Source organism: Ascaphus truei, chromosome 16 (assembly GCF_040206685.1).
Source record: "Ascaphus truei isolate aAscTru1 chromosome 16, aAscTru1.hap1, whole genome shotgun sequence".
NCBI classification, from domain to species: domain Eukaryota; kingdom Metazoa; phylum Chordata; class Amphibia; order Anura; family Ascaphidae; genus Ascaphus; species Ascaphus truei.
In genome coordinates, this window is record NC_134498.1 from 37,119,967 (window position 1) to 37,135,440 (window position 15,474).

Here is a 15,474-nt window from a genome sequence, read left to right on the forward strand (position 1 = left end):
GGTAAAAAATGCACTCACAAGGGTACAATAAAATCAAGCATTGTGTGATATAATCACAACCATCCGGTAAATGTCTGCAGCGTCTTGGGGCAGTCCCAGTCTTGCAGTATCAGGATCGTAGTCCCAACAGATGTCCAGGGCAGATGGTATTCATTACTGTTGTATTAGAGTCCTGGAAGATGGCTCCGTGTAGTAGGGGCTTCTGCAGCAGTTGCGCATGGATCAGTCCGTTCCAGCGCTCGGTGATGACGTCAGTGTCAATGCGTCTGACATAATGATGCTCCCTGACGCGTTTCGTCACTCTCGGGTAACTTTCTCTATAAATAGGTGCTTGTCCCATACAGGAAGTATGTAAAAATAGACTCCTTACCAGGCAGATCCAGAATCCCAGGGCCACAAAGCAAGGAAGAGACAGCACACTCAGTAGTATCAAGAAAAATGTGTATTAGAAGAAAATCAGGCACAATCGCCGACGTTTCGGTCCTAGACACAGGACCTTTCTCAAGGGAGTGCCTAGGACCGAAACGTTGGTGATTGTGCCCGATTTTCTTCTAATACACATTTTTCTTGATACTACTGAGTGTGCTGTCTCTTCCTTGCTTTGTGGCCCTGGGATTCTGGATCTGCCTGGTAAGGAGTCTATTTTTATGTGTATATGTATAAATTATATGTATATATTATATGTATATGTGATGAACAATGGTGACTTTGTCATTTTGTCTTTTTCGTAGGTATTTGTGAGCAATAGTGGGAAATACAGTGAGATTGGCCAACCCTTTGGTTATTTAAAAGCCAGCACCACTTTAACCTGTGTGAACCTCTTTGTGATGCCTTACAACTACCCCGTTTTACTTCCATTGCTCGGTAAGTAAAGCCCTTTTCTAGATACGAACAACACCATAAGGTGCATAATACCACCATGGATTTGGTATCCTGGTCTCTAGATAACTATGCATCATTTTAATTAATTTACTCTGAAAACGGAGTCTCTCTCTCAGTAATATAATGTATCTGCTCGATTCAAGAAAGTGACGCAGGACTGGCTGACACGTAACCTTCGTTTGACAATGAAACCAGAAAACTTTTATAACGCGGCACATCTCCTGTCCTCCAGATGATGATATATATTTTTGTGGTGCTCCTCAGATTGAACGGGCGCTTCTTGTGCTTACATTTCTCTTTCCCTGCGTGGCCTAAGAAAGGGAATAATCTAACATAAGTGTTTTGACAAGGGAAATGAGCTTGCATTTTCTTGTTGAGTTCTGAGCCACGGTTAAAGCCAGGATGTCTCCTGCCCGTGTTCCAGATGCTGGGACATATGATGAGATATCTAGGTTCTGTGCTCGTAGTCTTTGTTTGGGATGCATTGCATGCCATTTTCATGTCCTGTTTTTCTCTTGCAGATGACTTGTTCAAGGTTCACAAACTTAAGCTGAATCTTAAATGGCGTCAGTCCTTCGACAACTACTTGAAAACGATGCCCCCGTACTTTTTGTTGGTAATGTGCTTTTCATACTACTACTACTACTAATAACTTTATTTCATATAGTGCTTTTCTCCCAAAGTTCTTCACAGTTACAGTATAGCGCGTGGTACTATACATAGGATTGTTACAGACACCGTCACTGACCCATGGAGCTTACAATCTGTTTTTGGTGCCTGAGGCACAGGGAGATAAAGTGACAAGGTCACAAGGAGCCGACACCGGGATTTGAACCAGGTTCCCCTGCGTCACGCTCCGTGTCATTGTTTTACAGTCGGTGCCTTTACTTCTTCAGTCCATCATGGGTTCTATCACTAGCTACATTAAAGGGGCCGGTAACAATGGAGCAAAGGCGGTGTCACATGTGGAGAGCGGCGCACCCAGGGAAAGCAGGAAAGTACTTTTTTAAAACAATGAAAGGATAGAAGGTACATGGAACAGCCTCTCAGCAGAGGTGGTAGTATCAAATACACTAAAGGACTTGGGGGGGGGGGGGGAAGTTGTAGGTTTAAGGAACCAGAAGCAATGAAAGTGAGGGGGAAAAAATGAGATGTGGGGGAGGCTTGAGTACTCTGTGTGTGTGTGTATACGCACACATGCGCGCGCGCACACATACATACTGTGTATGTATATATAATATATATTATTTTTTCCCCGGAATCTGGCGTAGGTAATATAAACCATTTATTATTTCTACATTTTTAACAGAAACATTGCAAATATCTAAAATAACCAGACTAGCAGAGGGTGGTTTGTAAACAAAAAAAACACAAGTTTCTGTTTAGATCTAAATAACTACTCCGTTATTCCCTACATGAGGTACAGGGTGATCTTAAAATTCCTTTTGCATTTTTTTTTTTTAGCCATTAAAGAAAGCCCTACGTATGATGGGAGCACCAAATTTCATATCGGAAACTTTGGATTGTGGACTTAGTTACAGTGTTATTTCCTATCTGAAAAAGCTCAGCCAACAGGTAAGTGAAGAACAAATATGGATCAGTATTTTTATGTGGTTTAAAATGAGCCTTTATTCAGAATTGTTTTGCTCTCCTAATCTCAATCTGTAGAATTGTATATCCTGTTTTGTACAAGGAAAACAGATCTGGTACATGCTAAATAAATAAAGTGTATATACCCATGTATTGTGTACTTTTTTTCTGTGTGTGATGCATTGTTAATATGAATCAGGGAAGGAGGATGTCACATCAGGTTTACATTTGTCCATACACACTGTAGTTCTGGATGGGGCATTGCTCCGGTTTAACACCGCTGGAGAGACCTGGAGAATTAATGGCAAAGCTTTTGAATAATTCCTTGGAACCAGTTTTCCGGACTCCAGAACCACTGCTGTGTTGTGCGTGGTCAACATCATTTTGGGGAGATGTTCGACCTGCCCAGTGGCTATCTTGGAAGGAGACAAAAGCCCTCATTGACAATCCTGTGTAACCAGAGGGCTCCGTGTATACGCCTACCCCAGTACACTTTGAGGCGCCCCGACGGGTTTAGCCTCCAACAATATAGGGTGTCAAGGGAGGGAATTGCTACTTTTCGGATTATTCTGAGTATTAAGCACGCCCTTGACATTGTGTGTTTGGCAGTAGAGTCCTGTAAGAAAAGCTTTGGTTGTGAAGGCGTTATTACATCCTCGTCTTCTCGCTTCCAACACCGTCTTTTCTTTTTATTTGTTTCAGACGAAAATAGAGTCGGAAAGAATAATCGTATCGGTGGGAAAGAAGGCCCCCCAGGAGACGGGCATTAAAGTGCGAAACAGCTCGGCCGGAAAGTCTTTGGTTCACAACCGAGACTTTAAACAGCTGCTGCAGGGGGTCAGCGGGGAAACGGCCATGCGGATGTCCGACGTAAACGTCAAGGAGTTTTCCGGCTTCCAAGTGGGACTTTTAAATAAGGTGTGTAACCCACCGCAAAAGATGTATACATCAGGGGTGGGCAACGCCAGTCCTCAAGGGACACCAACAGGTCAGGTTTTCAGGATATCCCTGCTTCAGCACAGGTGGCTCAGTTTTCGACCGAGCCACCCGTGCTGAAGCAGGGATATCCTGAAAACCTGACCTGTTGGTTGCCGTTTTGGAGTTGCCCCCCCCCCTGATGTACACAGACATTAAACAAGTGATCTGTGTGCACCCTCTTTAACGCGTGAACGGACTTTATTTTAATCCAATCCTTTTGTTTAATACTAGGATCTGAAGCCCCAGGCATACAGGAATGCCTACGACATCCCACGTCGAAATCTTTTAGATCAGCTGACCAGGATGAGGACCAATTTGCTGAAAACTCATACACTTATCGTCGGGCAGGATGAAGGTAAATGTGATTGCAGTTACTTTGTGTCGGCTGCTTATCTCACCTGTTGCATAACAAAAGCTATCAAAATGCATGGAAACCAGCGATTATGCTCTAATAATAATATGGTTTGTGTGACAGAAATCTATCATTTGTGAATACCATTTACATTCTAATCATCTTGACCACACAGACAAGACTATGGAACTGTGTCTTTGTAAGGCCGCGATTATAGTCCTGGTGACGACGCGGCAAAACAAATGAATGCAATCTGTTGTGTGTGCAACCGAGACGCCGCGACACGCCGACCAAAATCGCTGAAGTCCATGAAAATTGATTATTTAAAAAAAAAAATTCTAATTTTTTGCCGCATGACGTCAGAGGGCAAGTGAGCGGTTCAGCCAATGAAAGCGAACCGCTCACGGCCACACCCCATGGTCGTGTCTCTTGTCTCCTACACGATAGGCATAAATCGCTATGGCGACGGATGACGTCGCATCGCCGTAACCGGAACTATAAGCTTAGCATTAGAATGATCTGTCAGGGCTTCTGATATTTGTGTGGCCAGAATTCTAAATTAAATTAAACAGTCCCGCACAGAAGTTTTGGGTAAAATTAAATACAAAATGTATATCTGTATATCTGTGTATATGTCAAACTATTTAAAAGAAAAAAATCTATATCTTTTTCTCTATGATAAAGAACACTTCTGAGCACATTCACATGTCCGACGGGTTCCCCACCCTGCCTTACCCCATAAACCCACAGCATATAGTGCTCGCACTGCAGCAAAGGATTCTGGGTAATGACATGCAAATGAACACACTTCTCATTTTAACATGTATCCCCTATAAGGCCTTGGATATAGTAGGAGCGCATGGCGTCGCGTGCTTGCTGCAGAGGCGATCCGTGGCCTGTGGGATGTGGAGGAGACGCGACGGGGAGACATGCTGGAGCCATGACGTCACGTGAGCGGTACGCCCTCATTGGCTGAACCGCGCACGTGACCCGGCTGTGGCGCTACAAAATAAAGAAAATGTGTCGCGAAAAATCTGTGGCGCGCTCTAAGGCCGTCCTCATTGAGGTACGGCCTTTGTAGCGTGGTCTATGGACGCGGCCTAAGCTTGAGCCTGCCAAATTACACTGCTTTTCAGCACAGCCTGGGTTAAAGAAGTGCAGAGCCAGTAACCCTACTCACAGACAGCTTGCCTTTTGGATCGGGGTGAGGATGGTTACTGCCCGCGTCTCTCACACACGTAAAAGAAAATATCAAATCTGTTTATTTAGTAACAAAAATACAAATCCGTTAAATCATGCAGATCAGGGGGGGCGTAAACGTTTTTTTTTTTTTTCCTGTGCCCCCTCCCCCCTGCTAGCGGTCACCTCGGGGTATCTGTCTCGTCAATTTTGTCAGACATCTAATGACCCAATTACAATAATACAGTAATTTTTGTCTCGCTTGTGCAAAGCTGCATTACTGAACTGTAATGTGCCCATTTAATTCATCTCTTCCCGTGTTCTTCCTCCATCTGGATTACTTGTCCGCTCTCTTCCAGACTGTCTCCACAGTGTTCCTGTCGCTCAGATGGGTAATTACCAAGAGTACTTGAAGCTGATGCCTGCTCCTCTTCGCGAGCTTGATCCAGATCAACCGAAAAGGCTTCACACCTTTGGCAATCCATTTAAGCAGGATAAGAAGGTACAAGGACATGAGATTCAGTCCCAATTGGGCCTTCTACACTTTCTGTAACCTTCAACATAAACATAAAGAGCATCTCCAATCAGTTGTCCCTTTAAAGGAACGGCTGGTAATGACGTTGCCCCGCCAGCTTATACTTGATTTAAAGCAGCAGAATATGCTGCATTGCGTATTTATTTCTTTTTTTAATTACAGGATTGGAGCAGGGGGTCTCTGGGCTGAACCCCATTAATTTCAGCTCCGGGGACCCCCTGCTTCCAGAGATACTTGCCTCCCATAGTGGATGGCGGTATCTCAGAGAAACTGTGTGCCTAACATAATGGCGGCTTTAAATGTCCTGCCAGCCAATAGGACGCAGTGTTGCAGATTCCTGTTGGTCTGCGCGACCGGGACATTTAACCTGCACAGGGACACTATGTAGGAGGTCAGTATCTCGGGAATCAGGGGGTGCCCTGAGCTGAAATGATGGGGTTCAGCTCCAGAGACCCCCTGCTCCAACCATACAATAACAAAGTTTAAACGTAATGCAGCCTGTTCTGTAGCTTTAAGCCGTCTCTGGTGACAGCCTCTGGGCATTTTTATTTATAAACAATACATTGAGTTATCTCTTGTTTTTTCAAGTATGTCCTGGGTACAAAATAATAATTTGAGAACGTACGTTACGGTTACAAACATGTTTAAAGTAGGAAACAGCTGAAGTGTTGAAAGACTTTAGACATGAGGCAGATTTGAGAGACTCAGGTAAATTGTTCCAGAAGTGGGGTGTCCGGTGAGAGAAGGAAGAGCAAAGGGATTCTTTGTTGAACCCTGGAACTATAATTGGTCTCTGGAGGCAGATCTAAGGAGATAAGTGCAGTGTACAGTAAGGTTGAGAAGCCTGCCCAGATAATTGGGTAACTTGTGCAGAAAATATTTGAGAATTTGGGTTGTATGCTTCTGGACTCGAGGGATAGTCCAATTAAGATATCGCAATAGTGGGTGTTGTAGCGGCATGATGAGACAAAACGGCATATTGAGTTGTAAAGAACGTCAAGTTTGGAGTGCTAATACACTATAGAAATACACATTCTGCCTTCATAACAATTACTACAGTTAATAATCAGATTTGGGTAACATTGTCGATCAGGAGTGTCCAACTCCAGTCCTCAAGGGCCACCAACCGGTTTTAAGGATACCCCTGCTTCAACACAGGTGTCTCGGTCGAAGTTGAAAATGACTGCTTTGAGGGGGTAGTTCTATATCCACAGAAGAGGCAGCGTCAGAGCTGCTTCTGGCCGAAAATCTCAGCTGACTTAATTAGTCCAGAAACGGACAAAACAGCCGGTTCTGTGGATCTAGATTAACGGCCATCATGTAACCTCTGGCGTTCTGACCGCCAGATTACAGACAGCCTGTGTCTTACTCAGCACTAACAGACTAGTGTTCTGACCGCATCTTTTCCCTTCATTCCCAGGGGATGATGATCGATGAAGCCGACGAGTTTGTCGCCGGGCCTCAGAATAAAATCAAGCGACCTGGAGAACCGAACACCCCGGCTTCTCTGAAGAGAAGACGCAGCATGTCCCCTCTCCTGCTCAGGAGGCCCCAGACGCCGCCCATCATAACCAATCACGTTGGAGGAAAGGGACCTCTAGCCGCGCCAGGCAGCCCAGCTCCACACAACCTGATCAAGCCAATTCCGATACACAAAGGTACTTGTAGGGTACCAAGACTTGGCTGTCCAGTAATAGACTCTGTGAACCATAATAACCCACTGACTGAACGAGCAACATAGCAGCCTTTTAAAAAATATATTTTATAGCACTAGGCGTAGTTAAAAATCAATAAATAAATGAAATCCAAACTCTAAACCACCTTATCTGATACTATTTTCTTTTGTTAAACGATGGCCGTTTGTATGCTTCCTTTTTTTTATTTTGCATAGGAGATGAGGTTGAAAAAAGACATGTCCATCGAGTGCGACCTATGTTAAATGTAATGATGAAGATCCTCCTATATTTGTACTTGCAGTATAATGATCCTGAGGAAGGCAAACCAAAAACCCCAGTGAAACATTATCCAATTAGGTCTCATAAGGGGAAAAACAAATTTTGTTCCTGAATCCAATTATGGCAAAATATGTCCCTGGATCAACATCCTTCCCGTGTTTACTTACTTGGTATATCCCTATATACCTTTCCTTTTTTTAAAGAGATATCTAACCTTTTCTTAAAGATATCATATCTGCCATCCCAGTCTCCGTGGGTAATACATTCCACATTATAACTGCCCTTACTGTAAAGAACCCTTTGCTTTGCTGCTGGTGACATCTCATTTCCTCCAATCTCAACGGATGACCCCGAGTCGTTTGTACTGCCCTTGTGATGAATAGTTCTCTTGCAAGTTCTGTGTATTGACCCTGAATATATTTATATATTATCATATCCCCTCGTGGATGCTTCTTTTCACTGCAAAACAAATCTAATTTAGCTAGTCTTTCCTCATAAATCAGGCCTTCCATAACCTTTACTCATTTGGTGACTCCTCTCACTTTTCCGTTCCATAATGTATTTTTAAAGGAGTGGTGCCCAAAACTATGCTCCATATTGAAGGTGTGGTCTTAGTAAGGATTTATAAAGTGGCAAAATGATGCTGTCTTTACATCCATCCAAGATCTTATTTGCCTTTGCAGCTACTGCCTGACATTGAGCACTATTGTTATTCTTCCAATCTACAAGCACTCCTAAATACTTATCCATCAAGTATTGACCTCGTTTTGTCCCATTTATTTGTGTGTAGCCTGTTTATTCTTGCTTCCCAAATGCATAAACGTACATTTATATGTATTAAACCTCATCTACCATTTACCTGCCCAAGTTTCCAGTCTATCCAAGTCTTTATGGAGAGAAATTGCTCTGATTTTACGATCTTACACACATTTTGTGTCATCAGCAAAGGTGGCGACTTTGCTCTCCCTGCCAACCTCAAAGTCCTTAATAAACAAGTTAAAAAGTAGGGGTCCCAGTACCGATCCTTGAGGTACTCCACTCAACTTTAGCCCAATCTGAAAAGGTTCGATTTTTGGCAACTCCGTCTATCCTTCAACCAGATTTCAATCCAGGTGCAAATATTTTCACCCAGACCAATTTCCTTTATTTTGTACACTTAATGAACCGTATCAAAAGCTTTTTCAGAATTAAGTAGACAACATCAACTGCGTTGCCCTGGTGTAAATTCCTTCCTACCTCCTCAAAGAAACAAATATGGTTAGTTTGGCACAACCTATCCTTCATAAATCCATGCTGACCATTACTAAATCATTTTTTTTTGGTCTGTCAGCTACAGCAAACTCCGATCTATTTTTTATAGAGATAGGAGATTTAAGATCCTGCATTAGCTGAAGCTTCACAGGATGACTAACACCAGTTTGTCACTTCTGGACTTTATTCCAAAATGTCCTTTAATCCTTTTGCTGTGTCGCAGACCATTTTGTCTGTAAAAGGGTTAATTTTGAGACACACACCCACCACACTATTGGATTCACAGGTGGCTTACCGCTTGTCATTTTGGCGGTGAGAGGTCAACAAGAATTAAGCTGAATATTATGGATTCATCTAAATTAGTTTTATTTGTGTTGGAGAATACCAAAGTAGAAAATCCAGAATAGTAATCGTGTCACTGAGCTATTCTAACATTTATACAGAATCCCCAGCTATAACAAGCTTCCCTAACACATCTAACGTAGAAACTTTGCAATACTGAGCTCTACAGAGGACTTTTTTTTGTGGTGTTCTGTAGCAATTTGATGATCTAAAGCGGTTAAAAGCACGGTGAGTATCTCTGGGACCCAGGAGCTAAAAACGGAGCGGTTCTGCTTCGGAGGAACCTTCGATTCCCATGGGGGGAGGGGGAGGAATTACTGCTGCGTTTTTGTTGGCATACATGTCTCCATTTTGTCCAGTGTAATCCTGATTTACGCCTTCTAACTGTCCCAATGCCAGTAGTGTCACAACCACCAGTTTGTAAATCCTCATTGCCGAAATGTATCAATAGGGTCCTCGTATACTTGCATCTGACTTTTGCCAGGCAACACTTCATTTTACCACGGGGGTAGTACAGATTGCAACAGAGCAGCGTGGGATATTGTGACTTTTTTTGACGTCTTTTTCGACATTTTGCATTTATGTTTTTTTTTTTTTTTGACGTTTCACAAGACTTGTTTTTTGTCGCTTTTAATTCCTAGATGCCAATAACACGATCACTCCAGATGGCAACGGAGAAACGGCAGAAAACTGTCAGCCTGGGGAAAAACAAGTGGACGATGGCTTGTCCTCCCTAATGGTCCCTGCCACCCTGGTTGATGATGATGATGATGATGATGACGTGCTGCCTAATGACTTCGACTCTGTGTCCGATGAACTCCATTGCTTACATGAGGATAGCTTGGACCTGGAGCCTGTTAATAACGCACTTGGGAGAGGGCTTGTGGAAATGTATGTGCCTATGGAAGATGCTGCAGAAACCCAGGAATGCCCTTCTGGAATGCCCGTGCCAAACGCTTTCAAAGAAATACAAAGTATGATAGACGGATCCAACGCCGATATTAAAATTAAAGTCATGAAAGAGGTTCGCAAGCCAGGAAGAAGTAAGTACCCTCAATGCGTTTCTTGACGTGTGTGTGTGTGTCTGAAGAGAGGGCAAGATTTACTGAGTGGTGCTAAGCCCTGTCATACGATAGTGCGTGTTTCGGTGAGTAGGCCACGCAGTAATCCAGCCACACCTCAGGGGGCCACCGACCACACCAGGTTTTAGGACTAACCGATGCGTGTGCACACAGGTTAAAGGACCTAACTTGCTCAGAAATAGGATGGTTGTCCCAAAATCCTGGGGGGGAGGGAGGGGGGCAGGTGCGTAAAGACCAGTGAAATAGGCACCAGGTGAATGAAGACTTGGCACCGTTTAGTAAACCTGGTCCTGAATATGAAAAACGTGATTGATTGATTACCAGCTCTACAATGATGTCCAGAGCTGCAGCTTTTACTGGTGAACCATTTTATGTAATCTTTGTTTTCATTGATGTGGCGTCTTTTTATACTTGGTGTCTGACGATCTGGTTTGTCTTCACACATAATTAGGTGATGGAATAGAACATGACAAAGTGATGTCAGTGTGGCCCCTATTGGCTCTTACCATCTCTATATGGGATACGGTGACATTCATGCTCTGTTGCTGTCACAAAATATCACTTTGTGCCACACCCAATTCCCTATGAATGACATAAGCAGTGTTTTGTGTGCTACCCTTTCCAGGTCCACCCTATTATTGTCTAATGTGTATATGTAAAGCATGTGCCCATGTATAATTCTACATTCTTACCTAAGCTGGCAATCGTTTGCTGCTCCTGTTATAAATGTGTCAAAATCCTGATTGTGTGCCTAGAGTAATGTCTGAAGGATTGATTGAAACTGAAAGGCAGTCAGTGTAACTCAGCAGCTACAATGTATCCTTATATTATTGTTACAGATTGCAGCTCAAACAGTGGGCAACAAATTATCACTAACAGGAAAGTTACAAATATGTTGCACTGCTGGGGAGGTGCCCTAAAGCCTGCTATAGAAAATCAAAGGATGCTCATTATATTAAAATTAATTTAACAGAAAAACCCCACAAGATCTCACGTTTTGCTGCTTCACGTTCGAGGCAGGAGCGCGACCGACATTGCTTGCGCAGTTCAGTAACTAAAATGTAACAATATGACCCAAGAAAACCACGAAGGCCATAAAGCCTGTTCTTGTTTGCGCCATTTTTGAGCGCAGTAAAGCCCGGCGCATGTATCTGCAGAGCCACTTCCTGCGTTTTTGTTGCTGGTGCAATCCTGTACGTCATCACTTACACATGGAATCTTCCCTGTGCTTTCATACCCTGACACCGCGGGGATTCTTTGTTACTCGACTTTAATGAACATTTGTATTGTAATCTGAATGCACTTTTATTTATTTCAAATGTAACAATTTTCTGTGTTGAGTGAATTGTTTTTTTGGTATTTTTATTTCCCAGATTATGAAAAGATCTTCGCTCTTCTTGAGGAAATAGAAGGTCCGTTTGAAGTGCAGAAAACCTTCATTGAATTTACTATCAAAGAAGCAGCAAGGTTGGTGAAAGGCCAGTGATATGCATTATTAGCCATCAGCCTGGTTCCGGAGATTCTTACCTCCGCAGTAAGTGCCGGTAGCCGCACTGGCTGTGCTGCCTGGGCTTTAAAGTTTAAAGCTCCCACGTCACGCAGACCAATAGGAAGCCGCACTGATGACGTCACAGCTTCCTATTGGCCCGCAGAGTTCGGGAGCTTTGACCAGTGACCATTACGTGATCCCTGGTAACCATGCAGAGTGGCTATCTGCACCTACTACAGAGGTAAGTATCTGGAACAGTCTGCCTCGTACAGTCCGAGAGGCCCCCCTCTCTGGGAGTCTATAAAAACCGGCTCAAGCCTTACCTGTTTATCCAGGCATTTAATTACTGACCCACAACCTGTCCGGCACCTAACAGCTACAGTACCGTCCCACCCTGTATTGCATCTTTCCTTGTGTTTGGTCTCTTTTATAACCTTAAATGTTTGCTTCTTTTTTCCTTTCTGTAACTGTGAAGCGCTTTGAGTCCCGTTGGGAGAAACGCGCTATATAAATAAAGATAGTTATTATTTTATTAGTTCTCCGGAAGCAGGCTGTGGCCGGAGCTGAAATTAATAGGGTTCTGCTCCAGGGGACCCGCTGCATCAACGCTATATAAAAAAAACTGCTGCCATGGATTGCCACTTTATAGCAGCAGCCTGAGCTGATCTGTGTGTGTGTGTGTGTGTGTGTGTGTGTGTGTGTGTGTGTGTGTGTGTGTGTGTGTGTCTCCTTGCCTTTACAATGCCACTTTGTATTTTAAAATCTGATACTCTGGCAGGTATTGTATGAGGTTGACATATTAAGTGTCTCCGGGAGGTTAGTGCAGTGTAAAGGTTACTACGGTAGCTAGAGATTGCAAAAGTCGTGATTTGTAAGACTTGGAACAAGAGCAGGACATGCTCGGGAGGCAGGAATACAAACATATAAAGGGGCTGCACTGCAGGCTTCTGGGGAGGAGTGCTGGTTTAATGCTGGGATGCAGATCTGTCTGCAAGTAAACGGGTTAGTTTACAAAAATACCAATTCAATTATATAGCAAAAGTAAATTGGTGGGTAACAAGCATGTCCTTTTGAAACTAGCCATTTGTGTATGTGACAAGATAAAAGACAAGCACAGCCTTCCTTTTTCCTTTCGTCTTCTCGTCTTTCATGTATTTGGACGGCCCCCGGTAGGACCCAGAAGATCCGAGGAACCCGGCCGTAGAAGACAAAGCACTGCGACTTTTTAATTTTTTTTACTTTTAATTATATCTGGGACTTCAAGTTGGGCACGGAATTGTATATGTTCAGTTGTGTATATGTTTTGCTCCCAGGTGAAAGAGCGACAATAATAGTAGGCAAGTGCAAGAATCCAAAATTAAAGGGCTAGAGTGCAAAAATTAAGTTTAAAACTTAATTTATTCAGCACATGTAGAAAAATGGACAGAGGCAGGTAGTTTTCTAACGCGTTTCGCGCCTGCGTTGGCGCTCTATTTTGCTCCACAGGTTTAAAAAACGAGTCTTAATACAGCACCTAGAAAGAGTGCTATCCGAGTTGGATTCCAACAGTTTGCCGAACAGCGTGAATCACGTCAACAGTAGATAACGGCGCATCAGAAAGACGCAGAGGATCCAGGGATGCGTTGCGGTCGCAGAAGAAAGCGGACACGGCGACCTCCTGCAAGACCTTGCACGCCGGGGCACTTTCTGCCCAGCGTCAGAGCAGGCGGGGGGATCCGTAAGGTCGGAGGAGACGGAGCCGCTAGCTTCCCGGACTTGCTATGAACTGTGCGGGTTTTTCCCTGTGCGGAGGGCGCTGCCCGCTGAACAGGCTGGAGACAATAACCGCTGGTGCTCCTCCTACAGGTGATAAGAGCTTCCTCATTTGTCAGTATAGACCATTCCTATGCTATAGAGGGAGCGAGAGCAAAACCATGTCGGAAAGTCAGTGTGCAGCGGGAGATGGGGACGTCTGCATGTTGCATCGGCGGGTACACGAGGTAGCTTGTCCCAAGCCTATGACCTTTTTCATTCCCAGAATAGGTTGTATGAGACACTTAAGAGGAAAGTGCTATTCTGTGTTGAGGAAAGCGAAAGGCAGCCCTTCCAATGAGTCACTAAGCAATCTACCTCAGACTCTCTTCTGTTTTGTCTACAGACATTAAGAAAGTGCACCCGAGACTCCCCAGGTCCCCGACTTCTTCCATCCTGAGGAGGACGGAGACTCTTCAGGGGGAATTGCACTCGCTGTGCTTTGGAAGCACTAAAAAGGAAACTTTCTTTTTAAATAATAATAAAAAAAAAAAAAAGTGTATTTACTTTTAATGTTCATACAAAAGAAAATTTTATTTTGAACAGTATTGTTATGAGCAGTCATTTTGTGATATTTTAACTTGTATAAAGAGGTTTTGGAACGTGTACATAAATATATTAATATACGTAAATATATATAATAAAATGTTTTTTTATTAATTTTTAATTGGTGCATAATCTCAATAAGGAAACCCTAGGGGTGTGTATGGTCCATGCACATGTTATCATAGAGGGAAATTAATGGGTTAGGGTGAAATTCTTAACAAACATTCTTTTCTATAGACGCAATATAAAAATCTGCTTTTCCAGCAGAAGCATGATATGCTGATAAGTTACCGCAGGACGACAGAATGAAGATGGTAAGTTGGTATCTGTGTGGTGCAGTGTAAATACAGGGGTGGCCAACTCCAGTCCTCAAGGGCCACCAACAGGTCAGGTTTTCAGGATATCGCTACTTCAGTACTGGTGGCTCAAAGACTGAGCCACCTGTGCTGAAGCAGGGATATCCTGAAAACCTGACCTGTTGGTGGCCCTCGGACTGGAGATGGCCACCCCTGTAGTAAAGATAACGGTGAATTAACTCATATGCAAGCTCCACTCCTTTAATTCCCACTTCATCACATGAAGTGTCCTAGCTTTTGTAATATTTACTGTCCCAAGACCTGTGGCAGCAAAATGGTTAATGGAAACCCCCTTTAATGGTCACATCAGATGCTGATCCAACATCCGTTTCCTTTCATGCAGCAGGGAATGTTCCTTTTACAAGACTGCTTATTAAGTAATTCCGTGATAATCTGGTTGTTTGACAGATGGAAACGTGATGAAAGCAACTATTACATACATAATCCATATACTGATATACTGTGTGCGTAGTGGCTCCAGTGCTATTCATTTCTGTCCCTCACAAAATACAGCCTTCCAATCACTGATTTGTAAAATGTATGCTACATTTACCTAGAAAGCTTCTGTGTTACCAAGCAGGAAATGAACAGATTTAAGTAACATCTTGGTGCCCTAAAATTCAGAAAGCAAGTGACTGTAAGGGAGCCACTGCACACACACTAAAACTTTGCTTTTGTTCAACATTCATATTAAATCATGCTTCATAGGATGAAGGGAAAACAAAGCTACACAAGGTAACACATTTGATATTCTTTAGTAATCATTAATTTGACACGGAGTGGGAAAAAAACATATACTACGATTCTGTAGTTCATTTTTCTCTGAATTACTGCAGGGGTGCTAAACTCCGGTCTCTAAGCGCTCCCCCCCCCCCCCCCCCCGGTCAGGTTTTCCAGATATCCCTGCTTCAGCACAGGTGGCTCAGTGTTCGATTGAGCCACCTGTGCTGAAGCTGGGATATCTTGAAAGTCTGACCTTGATGATAAACAGTTGCCGGTCATACCCCATATTGTGCAGCTGGCGAAAGAAACTGGTTGCCAGCTGGCACCACTGCGGAGACGGATCTGCGAATAGGTATCTCTGCAGGTATGTGAGGCGGAAAGTGTGTATCTGGGAGCGGGCCCACACCACACTGTTTTTTCCCC

General features: G+C 43.5%; 1 protein-coding gene across 2 annotated transcripts in view; it reads left to right on the top strand.

Moving 5' to 3' along the window:
• The window catches only part of LOC142467470 (integrator complex subunit 6-like), a 40,159-nt gene extending 26,220 nt beyond the window's left edge, over window positions 1-13,939 (top strand). Inside the window, exons 9-19 of one of the 2 annotated variants that reach the window (XR_012788399.1) lie at window positions 732-864; window positions 1,404-1,498; window positions 2,347-2,457; window positions 3,175-3,390; window positions 3,682-3,805; window positions 5,341-5,483; window positions 6,937-7,174; window positions 9,706-10,107; window positions 11,520-11,613; window positions 13,121-13,480; window positions 13,773-13,939. Coding sequence is in view for 1 of the 2 variants with exons in the window: in XM_075573198.1 (XP_075429313.1) it covers window positions 732-864; window positions 1,404-1,498; window positions 2,347-2,457; window positions 3,175-3,390; window positions 3,682-3,805; window positions 5,341-5,483; window positions 6,937-7,174; window positions 9,706-10,107; window positions 11,520-11,613; window positions 13,121-13,220 (1,656 nt within the window). In the remaining variant the exon portion in view is untranslated. Of the gene's footprint in view, window positions 1-731; window positions 865-1,403; window positions 1,499-2,346; window positions 2,458-3,174; window positions 3,391-3,681; window positions 3,806-5,340; window positions 5,484-6,936; window positions 7,175-9,705; window positions 10,108-11,519; window positions 11,614-13,120 lie in introns of both variants that reach the window. The other variant, XM_075573198.1, reaches the window with a different exon arrangement.
• Window positions 13,940-15,474: the final 1,535 nt, after the last annotated feature.